The 13252-nt window shown below is 36.5% G+C and overlaps 4 protein-coding genes across 4 annotated transcripts; 1 reads left to right on the top strand and 3 right to left on the bottom strand.

Moving 5' to 3' along the window:
* Window positions 1–1167: 1167 nt before the first annotated feature.
* On the bottom strand, window positions 1168–2333 carry PHYBLDRAFT_149016 (hypothetical protein; the record flags this gene model as incomplete). Its single annotated transcript, XM_018432203.1, has 5 exons — window positions 1168–1629; window positions 1677–1921; window positions 2063–2069; window positions 2121–2197; window positions 2261–2333. The coding sequence occupies 5 exons, from the start codon at window positions 2331–2333 to the stop codon at window positions 1168–1170; spliced, it is 864 nt and encodes a 287-aa protein (XP_018287871.1).
* A 3928-nt stretch (window positions 2334–6261) lies between these two features.
* Window positions 6262–7281, top strand: PHYBLDRAFT_171853 (hypothetical protein; the record flags this gene model as incomplete). Its single annotated transcript, XM_018436679.1, has 1 exon — window positions 6262–7281. One exon carries the CDS (start codon window positions 6262–6264, stop codon window positions 7279–7281), a length of 1020 nt encoding a protein of 339 aa, XP_018287872.1.
* Window positions 7282–8704: 1423 nt separating this feature from the next.
* On the bottom strand, window positions 8705–10909 carry PHYBLDRAFT_135489 (hypothetical protein; the record flags this gene model as incomplete). The annotated part of the gene is made up of 3 exons (XM_018429723.1): window positions 9833–10909; window positions 9452–9769; window positions 8705–8935 (listed from the first exon to the last, which is right to left on the bottom strand). The coding sequence occupies exons 1-3, from the start codon at window positions 10391–10393 to the stop codon at window positions 8705–8707; spliced, it is 1110 nt and encodes a 369-aa protein (XP_018287873.1). The 5' UTR covers window positions 10394–10909.
* Window positions 10910–11187: 278 nt separating this feature from the next.
* Window positions 11188–12709, bottom strand: PHYBLDRAFT_171855 (hypothetical protein; the record flags this gene model as incomplete). Its single annotated transcript, XM_018436680.1, has 6 exons — window positions 11188–11836; window positions 11903–11968; window positions 12053–12360; window positions 12390–12475; window positions 12543–12586; window positions 12657–12709. The coding sequence occupies 6 exons, from the start codon at window positions 12707–12709 to the stop codon at window positions 11188–11190; spliced, it is 1206 nt and encodes a 401-aa protein (XP_018287874.1).
* Between the last annotated feature and the right edge of the window lie 543 nt (window positions 12710–13252).

Here is a 13252-nt window from a genome sequence, read left to right on the forward strand (position 1 = left end):
AATATTCTTGCTTTTGATCTTTTTAGCAGGATGGTTAGTAAATAATATTCATCTTTTGACTCATGAAAACTTTTACCTTTGGCAATAACATGAACAAATGGTAATTTTTTATGGAATTGCTCTGCTACCTCGGGCTCCACAATAATATTCACATTGGAGTGCTCATGTAACCATCTTTTGGCAAGCAGTTTTTTTTAGGATTCCAGTACTTGAATATAATTATCGACTTACGTCGCTATCTCGATCAATGCATTTTCACTCTTAATATCGTTTTTCTTCTTTACTATCAAAACGTTTTGTGCTTTTTCTGTCCAATCCAGGGAGAAATGACCACTGTTGATAACTGTTAAACTGGGATATATAAATCCATAATAATTACAAGGTAGGCTTACCCATAGGTACTCCCAGGCACCTGTAAAATAGTATTACATTGATGAGACCTGACAAGATCCATCGCACTTTTCTTCTCATTAGCATCGCTCGGTGCATCTATAAGAATTTTAGTTTCAATTGAAAGTACATTGCTGATCGATCTACACAAGTTTACCATGTAGGAACTTTTTTCTTTTCAGCTGAAGACTGACTTTATCTGGCAGTCCATATGTAGTCTTCAGCGCGCCGGTATTATAAAGTCGTCCATGTAATGGCCGTTGCGAGTTAATGTAATTAAGTGCTACCCTGGTCTTTTGAATGTGTTTTGTGAAATTGAGAAACATTACTAAGAAGGGATCTTGATGTATAAGGAATCAACCTATACTTAAAGACAGTGCTCACTATGAGTCACCTATCTCCGCCTTTTATTGGAGCTGCATGATCTCCGGTGAGCAATACACTTATTGTATTTAGAGCTCAAAAGAATAGACAAAGGTATTACTTTTCGTTATTATTTGGCAATGCATTTTAGTTATTTGTGTTGTAAAATCAAAACAATATGTTTCATCGAGTACAATCTTATTAATTAAGATCAAGGATTAAAACATGATAATTAATATGGAGCCACTGCGCTCATACATAGATTTAATGAGGCACTAGATATTAGACTGAATTATTCTGTAATGAATAATGTAAAAAGGATTGCTCAAGTGTAGTTTATGATTCTTTTTATAAAAGTGTAGTTTTTTGCTGTATGTCTTTAGAAGAAATAATTAAGAGAAATCAACTTATGTCTTAATGCCGTCTCTTTTGCTCTCTTCCAGAGGTGGAATCCCATTTCCTACCCTTTTTGGCTTCATTTTCAACTTCTTGTGATGGAGGAATAGCAATCCGACTAGCCACTTTCGCTGCCGTCGCCATTGCTGCAGCCATAGCACCTGATGAGTCTTGTGTCTGTTTTGGGTGGCTTTGTGTACTCGCACTAGTAAATGCTATGTTTGTTCGGGACTGATGTGAAAGAGCCTTTTCTTCTGCAAGACGCCGCTGTGTTTCGAGGATGCCGTCAATGTATGCATCTTTAGGAAATCCGTGAGGATCAAAATATTCCTTGGGAAAATTGCTTCCAATTTCATCCAATTCGACAAACTCGACTAATTTTGCGTATATCCGTGGATTTCGAAAAGATTTGTTACGTTGTAAATGATCATTCAACTTGTGTCCAGACGCTCGTAGTTCTAGAAAATGGGCAATATTTGCCTATCGGGGTATTAGATTGTAGACTTACTATTATTTAATTGACTTACTGCACGGTCTTCTTCTACTTCAGTCTCTGGCTCTGGAGGAATTCCCCAATTTACAACACCCTCAATTGGTTTGGGTGCTAATAGTGCCTTTAATCGCCTAGATCTATCCAAAACGTTCGTATCTTGTGAAGGGTACAGTGCCGCAGAATGTTCTAGTTCAGGCAATATAGAAGTATTTTTCTTTCGATCTATTATTGGTTTTGTAGGATCAATCGTTTCGGATGTACTAGTAGTATTCGTAGTGTCTGTGTTATATATATATATAAGAAGTAAAGAATAGAGAGAAAGAGAGAAAGAGAGTATGCGTGTGCGTGTGGAAAGGAAATTAGTTTGCTTTATTAATGACATTCATTTATTTATTTATTCTACAAAGCATCATTTTATACCTGAAGACTATAATAAAAATCAGTAATCACCTTTCTCCTTCCAAAGTATTCAACTTACTATGGCCACTGGTTTTTCAACAGGCTTGATTGGCACGATCTTTTTTGGACTGTGATTTACATTTGGTTTGGCTGTTTCTGTATTCGAACGATTGTTGAGTCTGGTGTGTAATTGCACTGGTGTTATGGTGTGTCATTCACCTTGGCGTTCAAATTCTTCATCAGATGCGTCTTCGTCGTCGGAATAGTTTACCAGCCCAGTCAGTGCGCTCATGGTGCATACCCATTCTGTCGACTACAGGAGAGTAGCCATGTATATCGGGATTATCTGCAGTCACAGTCTGACTCCCAAAGCTTGGTTCGCGTATGGATATCAAAATCGGCTTTTATCCAATGTACAATGTTGTTTTGCATTGACGGTTAATCACACTGGGTACAAGTATGAATATCATTATATTAGTCTATAAACTAATATAAGACTTTGATTATTTGCAAGTATGTCTAACTGAGATTAACACCCAAGTAAGGGAATATTGTGTAAATCAAAGATTACTAGTGGCACTCCTTCTTACATTCCATCGGTAAATAAAGAACTACTGAAGATATCTACTATGTATTTTGGGGGTATAACAAGAGAGGAGATAAATGACTTTATTTCTGTATAATCACACAAAAAGACAATACTCAAAATTATATTTACGGGCACATACAATGCGTTCCCTTTGAAATATAGAAATGAGTAAGAAAAAGGGGGATTACAAAACAGAGATTTAATGCCTTGCTAGTTAGGAGTATGGCCATGTGCTTGTTTGATGGCAGCCACGACTTTGGTAACAAAAATTTCAAGAAGAAAGGGGGACGTTGCCAAAGATAGTATCCCAATGAGCACACAAAATGATATGAGCTGTTATGGAAGCCGGAATTATCTCAAAAGAGGATGATATGGAAGGAGGGACGCGTGCGAGTGAGTAAGCAATACGGCATCAGAAGCAGACCAAGACGAACACAATTTCTGAAGTACCATATTCCACGCCTGAAGTTTACTAGGATCTCAGAAGCTAAAATGGTGAAAAGAGGTTACCTTAAAGTGGCAGAGAGGATAGTTTAGGTTAGTAAGAAAAGAATTACAGTGAAAGACAAACTCAGTTGTGGGGACTCTTTACCAGAGGATCGATATACTGTACACACGTCGCATACCAATTAAAAAGTCGCTTTCTCCTATCCTAATTGAAATTCAGTATATTGTTAATGAACCGTTTATGAAATACCTGTTTAGTTATTCGCAAAAAATAAAAGCTTGAACATGTACGAAACGTATCCCATAGTTTTATTTTATTTTTGCATTGTGAGTCTTCATCCCTTTTTAAGCTCAAGGAAAAATCTAGACCTAGTCTTGAAAAACCTTGAATATATTTACTTATTTCTGGGGAGAAGCTGTCTTCTTGTGCCAAAGCCCACTATATCAAATACCGTTCCTCTTGATGAATTCATACCTTTGTAAGCTATGTATTCATTCATTATTGAAGTTTTTCCGATGTTGCATTGCCAATCTTATACTGGAAAGGAAACTACTCGAAAGTTATAACAAATTTCTATGGTCATATACAAAAATCATGTTGAAAACGATAAAAATATCTCAAATGTTGTGAATATACTTTGCTATAATAACAAGAAATCTTAATGAAGACTGATGCGGCCCTATTTGGTGTTCCTGGATCACCAAAAGAAAAGAAAATCTGATCAAGCGTGGATTGACATTCAATATGGCTACCAAAAGAAAATATTGTCAAGCTATGGATTTGGATTCAAACTTGTCTTTGGAACAGCTACCAAGATTGAAGAGAAAAGCAAAAGAAACAATATACATTAATGAACAAGATGATCTTGAATTTGTGCTCTAATACAGAAAAACCAAAAATAAAAACTTGATTGGAAAATGAACTTGAAGACATGCTTAAAGATTTTTCATGAAGAAATATCTTTATACACGTTTATCCACTTGAGAATTGGTACTACAGTTCTTTAAAACGAAGTAAAGAAATGGTTTCAATTATTTTTTACCTAATTCTCTAAGTTGTATTATTATATCCTCTGATATTCACCATCTGTGCGAATAAAATAAATAAATAAATAGATTAGGTAAATGATACACATGGAGAAAAGGTTGGGTAAAGATATTAAATATAGTCCATAATGACGCCTTTTTATATGATTGGATTAGAATTATTCACAGCACTTTAAGATTATTAGAATGCCAATTTGTCATATAATACAATTAGTGGATTTATGCGATTATTTCAGACATGGAGATTAGAGAAGTTCGTACAGATACTATGGTTATCACAGCTAATCAGGTACTGTCCTTTCACTATTCCGATAATTTATCCATTATATGTACGCCCTAGTTTTATATTTTTGATTCGCTTTGGAACTCTCAAACTAACGTTAATTATAGCAGTTTTAAATATTGTACCTAAATTTGATATCCCATTTGCCTTGGTTTTATGTACTCTAACTATTTCAGGGGGTCCTCTGTTTGACAAATTCTCACCTTGCTTCAAATTTGTATGAAAGGCTGATTCATTAAAAAAGACACAATTTACTATAAAGTCCAAATCAGTATGTTGCTACTCTCGAACTTAATAATATCATTGCTGATTTTTTTCTCGCTATGTCTTTCCATAAGCCGTGACTCTAGTTTTTTTACTGGGTAAGTTACATTGAGTTGTCGTGATACTGTAAACAGTACTACAGGAAGCAAATATATACGAAAATTTACTTCAAAATTCCTAGCAATTCACTTATAGCACCAGAAAGATTCTTATCAATATAATTTAATAGAAAATGCGTATGTATCTCTCCAAGAATACCATGTCGACCTGACTCTTTATTTTCCTTGAAGATTCTTTCTTGATTTTTGTGGTAACCTTTGACTCATCGTTGAGCCACACAAATACGAATGTTTGATTAATTTACAGCAGCAGAAGCACCTATGAATGTATTAAAAAATGGGTACTTTGAATAATTGGAATGATAAAATATAAATAAAAAGAAATAAAGGCACAAGCGCTTTCTTTTTATACATATAAAAAGGCCAGGGGTATAATAAAGTAATGACTAAGTAACAGGTAAAATGGCAAGCAAGTTCACGACACATGAAAACGTCTTCATTGCTGGATCAACCAACAACATTTCTGGATATACAAACTTTCGCATGGCATCAAATTCAAAAACCGTGACTTTCTGAAATGACTGTATAGCATTATTACTTTGATTATTAAATTATAAGAATATTCATAGTTTACCCTATATATATATATACATATACATATACATATACATATACATATACATATATAAGCTCTTGATATTCTTACTGCTTTGAATACAGTGTTACATCATAAGCAATTATAAAAAGTACAAAAAAAAGCATGCGTAAAACTGCCGTGAGTTTTAGTTACCGAGATAGATATCGCTATTCTACAAATAGGAAAGAAGTAGAATCCAAATTTATACTTGCTTGAAGACTCTATAAATACATTTTAGAATCAGTTTATTTAGATATAGTAGAAGATAATAGAATAATAAAAGAAGTCAATAAACGAATACTTAATGATGCATGTCTTCCACTTATAAGAATCCGACGTAATAGCGGTAAAAAAGCATGATGTTCCACTATACAAAAGTACCTATTTAAAGAATATCCAATATCCATGTGCTCTATTATTTCCGAAGGATGCGCCACTGTACGTGCTTGAGTAGCAATGATAATTTCGATGCTGGCCAGTGTCTTTTCTCATCACTTTGATTCTGAACTGCTACTTGACTTCCAACCCATACTTTGATGGCTTTAAAAAAACAATGATACATTTACAAAGAACTATTTTGTTTGCTGAAAAGTATGCAAAGATAGACCTTTTTATGTCATTTCAACCGGAAAATTCGGTTTAAAAGATATTATTTCTTGTCAGCCACCCTTTTGTCTTTTTTTTATTTCATTTTTATACCCAACATTCCTATTGCTTACAGCAATTAACTCACAACAGACTTAATACTCAGGAAAAAAAAAAGGAGTTTCGCAGTGCTCAGTCTCTGAACCTTTCTCTTTCTTCTTCTCTTTTAAATTACTCTAACTCAAACAAGACATAGTTGAACCGCCATTATTCCTGAAAATTAGCACTCTCTTCGACGATAATAGAAACATGTACAAGCAAACAAAAATTATCGTACTGAACAAAGTCGCAAGGATATTTAAGAAAAGCGCACAGACCTCCATTGCACCTGTCTTGGGAGCTTCCAAAATTCTCAATTCACTTGACACAGTCGAAAAAGACCAAAACTATATGTACCAAGATACAAAGATAAATACCCAATCGATTCACACACCTGTGCTCTCTCCAGATTTGAGGTATAAAGCTGACACGGAGTCCGACAGTATAATTACATCCCAAAGCTTATTGGGATCTGGATTAATATCCCAAAAGAATATCTCTCCCATTGAAGCTGCTTTCTCCACCCTTGAATCCAACGAAAAAATTGACTCTACAAAATCTTTTACGTCTATGGATCGAATATTTCTCGGTTCAGAAGAACCAAAAACCAATGAGTACTCTGCACCTTCAGACAACTTAAACAAAAGCCAAGGATCTGAAGATAATCAAGGATTACACAGCAACATATCGTTAAAATCGCTATCACATCAAACAAGTATATTCGTGGAAACTACGGAGTCTTCTACAAAACCATCTCAACAGACAATTGACGAAAAAATTGCACTCTTCCGAAAACTCATGTCTGTTGATCCCTGTTTACCAAATTCAGTATCCCAAAGAAACATGTTATCTTATGAAGACTCGCTCTTCAGTATATGTAGCCCTCCTAGTTTCGACACTGGAAAAAAATCAAGAGAAGGCCACTCATTTAGCAATAACAGTCTTACTTCTGTTGCAAAGATGTCTCTCAAATCTGTTCCAGGAAGCATAATTACACCAATACAACAATGTGTCAGTATTCGTGATCGTATCAAAACATACAATTCTGTTCCAAACTCTACTCCAGTAAATGCACCAAAGGCCCTTAATGTCAAGCGAATCAAGGTTCTAAACAAAGTTGCGTTGTGGGAGGCCGTCACAGCAAAGACTAGACCACCTATTCCAGTGCTGCATATACTACAGGCACAAGTAGAGTGTGATAGGTCCTTCTTCTGGCATTCATTGCTTTAAAGCAAAACAAGTCAACAAATACATGGCTCTCTCAGAGTATAGAGTCACAATGCATACATGTACATTTCTTTACGTATTTTATATTAATTCTTTAAATTTTGATATCGTTTGTTGAATAGAGGGATACTGCAGTTGATATATTATTCAGATCAATTGATCTATTTTAACTTTTTCCTTTAGAAAAGCTAAAGTCACCTATATACACTTTATCTCGTTCTTATATCTTTCTTATTTTAATTATGAAACCAAAACATATTATTTACCAAGATATTCAAAATTAGAAGAATTTCTTTATATATATATATATAAAACTCATTATTTTAGACAAACATAATTTTATGTATATACAATCAATAAATATGATTAACACACTTTTTAAAATATATATGACTTTGATATGGTGTATTTATTAGGCATTTCATCTTAAATGCTTCTTGTATTGTAATTATATAGTGTAATTTTTCTTTATTTTCACTCTATCATGATTTTAATTAAATTTCGTCAAGGGTCTTGCAAACTTCGCTATCTAGAGTCCCTTTTGGAAGTGGGAAACTGGAAGAGCTAGTAGCACCGTTTACTGGGGAGATTTGTTGCTTTTGGATATATTCCTTTGTATCCAGAGAATTATCTGAATTTTCCAAGGGTATGCTCGAGTGTTTCCCTAGGGTTAACTTTTGGTGCTCTCTATTCGGGCTTGAAAAATCTGTTGGCGCATTTGCTGGTATAGGTGTTGTTACTGGTGTATTGTGAACAGGGGGTTCTTTAAGGTCAAGTGTATCGTTCACAGGAGCAGGTTTTTGGGCACCATCGTCTTTGGACTGATTACCATTCGGTTGGAAGGGTGGGATTTCGGGAATATTGATAGTTCCCCCACTACTATTGAATAAAAGCGATATTTTTTTGTTCAAGGATGGAGTGCTTTTTTTTGGATCTGTGGTGGTTGGGACAGTTGCATCAGATAGAGGATGTATATCACTAGACCTGTGCTGCACTGAAATTGGATCTGCACTTTTTGGCGCACCCAAGTTGGTTTTGGTTTCTCTTTCATGCTTCGGTGACGGGTTTAATATGTTTTCAGCCGAGCTCCTTCGCTTCCTTTCTTCAGTCTGTGCTTGTATTACAGGAGAAAGAAAGGAGAATGTACCCCGAGATAGTGCCATGTACAGAAAGCATACTACCAAGAATACTAGCTGTGCAGTAGACATGCGCCTTTCGAATGTGATCTAAAGGTATGGCTCAATATCGGTCGTAATTATATAGAAGATAAGAAAGTAGGATCTTACTTGATCAGACAGTAAGTTTAATCTTGCTGACATTTCTCTGGCATCAATCTGGCTTTGGGACTTGAGTTCCTCATATCTTTCTTCATAGCGTCGTTTCTGTATTTTACATGTAGATATGAGCACACCTCCACAAATATAAACTATTTCACATTTCCACAAACCATATTATCAAGTCTCAGACTTGCAGTGTCGTTCAAACGCCCCAAAAGTAAAATAAGCTGGTCCTGGTGTCTTTTTTCCATCTCCATAAACACTGTATTAAGCATTTTGTTTTGTTCATCCAGGTATCGTTGTGACAGTGTAGCGTTGAGCTCAAGAACATTAAGTCTCTTCATGATGGTTTTGTAGATAGACTCTTGGATATTTGGTTCCTTTCCATGCGATCCAAATGACAGTTTTGCAGATGCCCCAGATCGAATTTCATCTGTTGTTGTGCTACTGGCAGTTGTTGCTGCGGAAGTAGTAGTAAGCGATGTTGTAATAATGGGTTTTGCTGTATGTTCTTCCACCACTGCTGTGAAAGTTCTTTCGGAATTAAAAGAAGGTAAAATAGATGCATCTATATCCTCTTGCTCAAAGAGCTGTGAATTAAGTTGATCCACCCCAACATTTAATGGCGGCTCACAAATATTCAGATCATCGTTATCTATGGTATCTTCAGAGTTGGTAACATCTGCTGTCTTAATTTGATCATTATCTTTAGCCGTATTTGATGGGTTGGGATCGGCCAAGCTAGTATCAATTGCGTTATAAGCTGTGGTAGTAGGTGTACTATTCTTCTGTGCCTTTGTTGTTTGGGTCGATTCGCTTTTTTCTGTATCATCAAACGATTCATTTTCTGCTGAGAATGTTTCTTTTTCATAAGATGTAACAGTTTCAATAATGACAGGTGGAATTACAACAGTCAACTCTTCTTCGCCTTCTGTTGCAACAGGAATGAACTCTGAAGTATTTGTCACATCACGCTTCGGCTGAATAATCTCATCCCGTACTTCTGAAGGCCACAAAGACTCGTCGTCCAGAAACACGTCCTCATCCCCTTCTCCAGACAGACCCTTCCTTTCGACAATATTGAAGTATTCCATCATTGGCATGCCATGTACACGAACCAGACTGAGTGGGCAGTAGTATTCGTGACCATAATGTGTAAGAAACTCTATCTTCATATATTCTGACCAACCAGCACGATCCTGTACTTTAAACACCTTAAAAAATATTATAGGTGAGTTGGAAAGATACTTTGTATTTCAATGCAACCCTTTGTCTACCTGAAGATCTCTTGTGTTACGGGCCTGCCATTGTCCCAAAAGTTTCCAGTCTTTAGTAGGATAGCGATCTGCCACATAAACTCTAAAGTCCTTAAATGTGCTCGAGAAAAACTCAAAATTTGCCAAGACAATTGTATCAACAAGAATCGACTCACAAAGATTAATGATCACAAACTTATTTGCTGAGCATTTGTTTAGTAAATATTGGTCTTTGGATTCATATAAAATAGAATTGGCGCCCTTTGCTTCTTTGTTGGCAGACCGCACAGTTGCCGCACAGTCAGTAGATGCATAATTAAATCTTTCTTTGAGAGCCTTGACTGGTAAGGGTTTAAAAGGTTTGGGTGGCACTTTCTTATCGGTGTTTGCAGAGTGTGACACCAAGGGTGAGGGTGAAGATGATGCTAATGCTGATGCTGATCCCGACGCCGATTTCTTGGGTTCAATATACGCACCTTCCTCATACACATTATCTGGAGCCGTCTTACGTGTGATCCCCATGAGACCCTCAAACATTGCCCCGAGATCCCCTTCAAGGCCACCATCGATACTATCAATCATTTGCTGACCAATTTGCTTCTCTCGCCCAGTGTGGGATCCGGGCTTTTTTTTATGATGGCGCTCTTCTTCTGTCTGTAATAACTGCCGCTGCCAATCTTCAAACGACAGGAGTGGCGGACGAGTCTCGCCAGTTCGATGTATACTTTCAGTGTTGTGTATATTTGATTCGGTAGACTTTTTACTCGCTGAAAGTGCCTCAGTTTTGGGGATCACGGTAGAATGGGTTGTTGGAGATGTTGTTGGTATGTCTGGCAGTGATTCATAAGTCGATGCAAATGGTGGAGACTGTTGTGAAATAGCTGTTTCTGATTCTTGGCTAGCAATCTCGGTTTTTGTCGATGTACTAAAGGGCGGCTGCTCAGGTGTATTTAGGAAGAGAGGGATAATGTTGTCATGATGTAATGGTGCCGAACATTGCTCAATAAGCAGCTCATTAAAGTATTTTTGGGGACATTGCGCCTTTAGGCAGCTTGCAAAATTAAGACCAGCGAGAGAGATGAGAATAGCTGCTGAGAGAGCTATTGAGTTAAGGCGTGGCATGGCGTGGCATGAATAGCAAAAGAAGAATTTTGTTTTGTACCGTTTGCCTGATTCGTGAAACGGTTGGCCGAGCGGGATGGACTCCACCACTTATATGCACCCAAGTATACAATCTTGCGGTTTTGGATCGCCATTTTTCTCATGCCACCTGGGAATCATTTTGATGTGGATATAATTTATATTAAATAATAATAATAATAATATAATATTTAGAGTACAAAGTTCATTATAAAGAACATATATCTTTAATTCTGTCAATGATTCCCAGCTGAAGATGAGTTGCTCCTACCTAAACTCATCTTCTCTCTATTCTTTCTCTTTCTAAGCTCAACTCGTTTGCGCATTAAACGATAGGAGTCAGCACCACAGCATAGCAGATTGTAAAAAAATTCTGGGATATAGACTAGGTATCCATCGGTGATGGCCCGCCACACCGACATTTTCTCTGTTCCGTTTTCACGAGCATGTTGGATATTATCAGTCGGCCCAAAATATTTAAACATAAGACCAATGTCGACCACCATTACTGTACAGACAATAATAACATACAGTCCATGTTTGACTGCATCGGCTGGCCATGCAACCGAATCTGCTGAATTAGTTCCGTCTGTGCCCCGTATAACCTTTGCACTCGTAAGACCAGTTAGGAGTATTTGACCAAAATAAAAGATAAACATGATTGGGCCTTTTACACACCAAAACATGCCATGTGCTTTGATTTTTCCTTCGAACCACTCATTTCTGTAGATCGCCAAGTAAGTGAATAGTGCACTGAGAATCACTGACAGTGAAATAAAGTTGATTATAACCAGATACACATAAGCTCCTCTAAAAGAATAGCTTCCTTGGCAATATACACCTTTGTACTCGGCAAAGATTGAAATAAAGGAGTCTATAATAGACCTATATAAACAAGACATTGCTCGGATAAGTCTCGGGTATTACTCGATCCTTAATTAGATATCTTACCATATGGGAAACTGTAAGACGAGAATGTCTGTGATGATTCGGTAATGCATACCCCATTTTGATTTTCTGTTTAAATATGAATAGAATGCTGTAAGCCTTGGATTTTTTTTTGTTTTTTGTTTTAATACACACATACATCCCAGTACTTACACATGGACAGTAAACATATGAAACATCCTTGCTGTCATTGGTTCCTTCGTCCTCTCTGCTTCTTTACGAAAAGGCTGTAGATATGCCTGAAGACAGGTGTAAAGGTTGTATACAGCAAATGCTTCGAACACAGTGGCGAAAAATTCAATGGTTGTCGAATAATCATATCGAAGATAAGAAAACCATGACAGTGTCGAATAGACTGGCGGGTATAATATTACACGAAGCTTGTGTCTCTGTGTTTTTGGATCGCTTTTTGAAAATACGAATACGAATTCATAAGACTTGACATTCAAGGATGCTAAATACTTGAGGGGTCTTACTAATAGTTATTGACGTGCTTCCATATCAATACCAATGCAGCTATCCACGTTGCAGCAGCAAATACAAGTGAAACTCCCCAACCCCAAATGTGCCATGATTCTATAAATTACTTTAAAATGAGACATTGAAATGACGCTAGATTATGGAGTCATTATGCTTAACTTACGTGAAGGAAACTCAAGCATGTCAAGAAAATTGAATCCTGGACGACTACACAGTAAAATAGTGAGACTTACAGTTAAAATAAAAATCGACTCATCAAAACATCAACATGACATACAATCCTGCATTCTCTACGAATCCTGGAGGAGTGGGACATTCCATATGGCTCATGGGGTAGATACAACGCTCAGTGAAAAAAGAAAAACATGTATTTTATGTCTCCTTGATTTGGAGTTATATATATATATATATATACATAAAACACTGGCCTACATATGGTTTAAAAGTAGACATCATCCTAACGAGACTATTTTTATATGATCTTTATTCCAGAATGGGCATTAGTTGGCTAAAATCCAACTTTGTGAGTTTTACGGCATTATCCTTTCTTGGAGACGGGTTACTCGCACAATGGTCCGAGAACTTGTATACAATGTTTATCTCTCTCCATAAACCAATATATATGAAATACTCTAATTGAAATGTGCTTGCGTCTTGTTCACTTTCCATTGGCTTGTAATGGAACACACTGACATATTCTGGTGCTGGTGTCTATGTATAATTTATCTTAACATTTTATATCCTGTTATCTGATTTCGCGCCTCGGCCAATATGATAGAGTAGATGTCATTGTTCTAGTGATTTACTTTGATCCACAATTTTCAATCAATGACATGGATTTTAATTGACTGTCCATAGATGCGTCACAATTCA

The sequence above is a fragment of the Phycomyces blakesleeanus genome (genome assembly GCF_001638985.1).
Source record: "Phycomyces blakesleeanus NRRL 1555(-) unplaced genomic scaffold PHYBLscaffold_20, whole genome shotgun sequence".
In the NCBI taxonomy this organism is placed as follows: domain Eukaryota; kingdom Fungi; phylum Mucoromycota; class Mucoromycetes; order Mucorales; family Phycomycetaceae; genus Phycomyces; species Phycomyces blakesleeanus.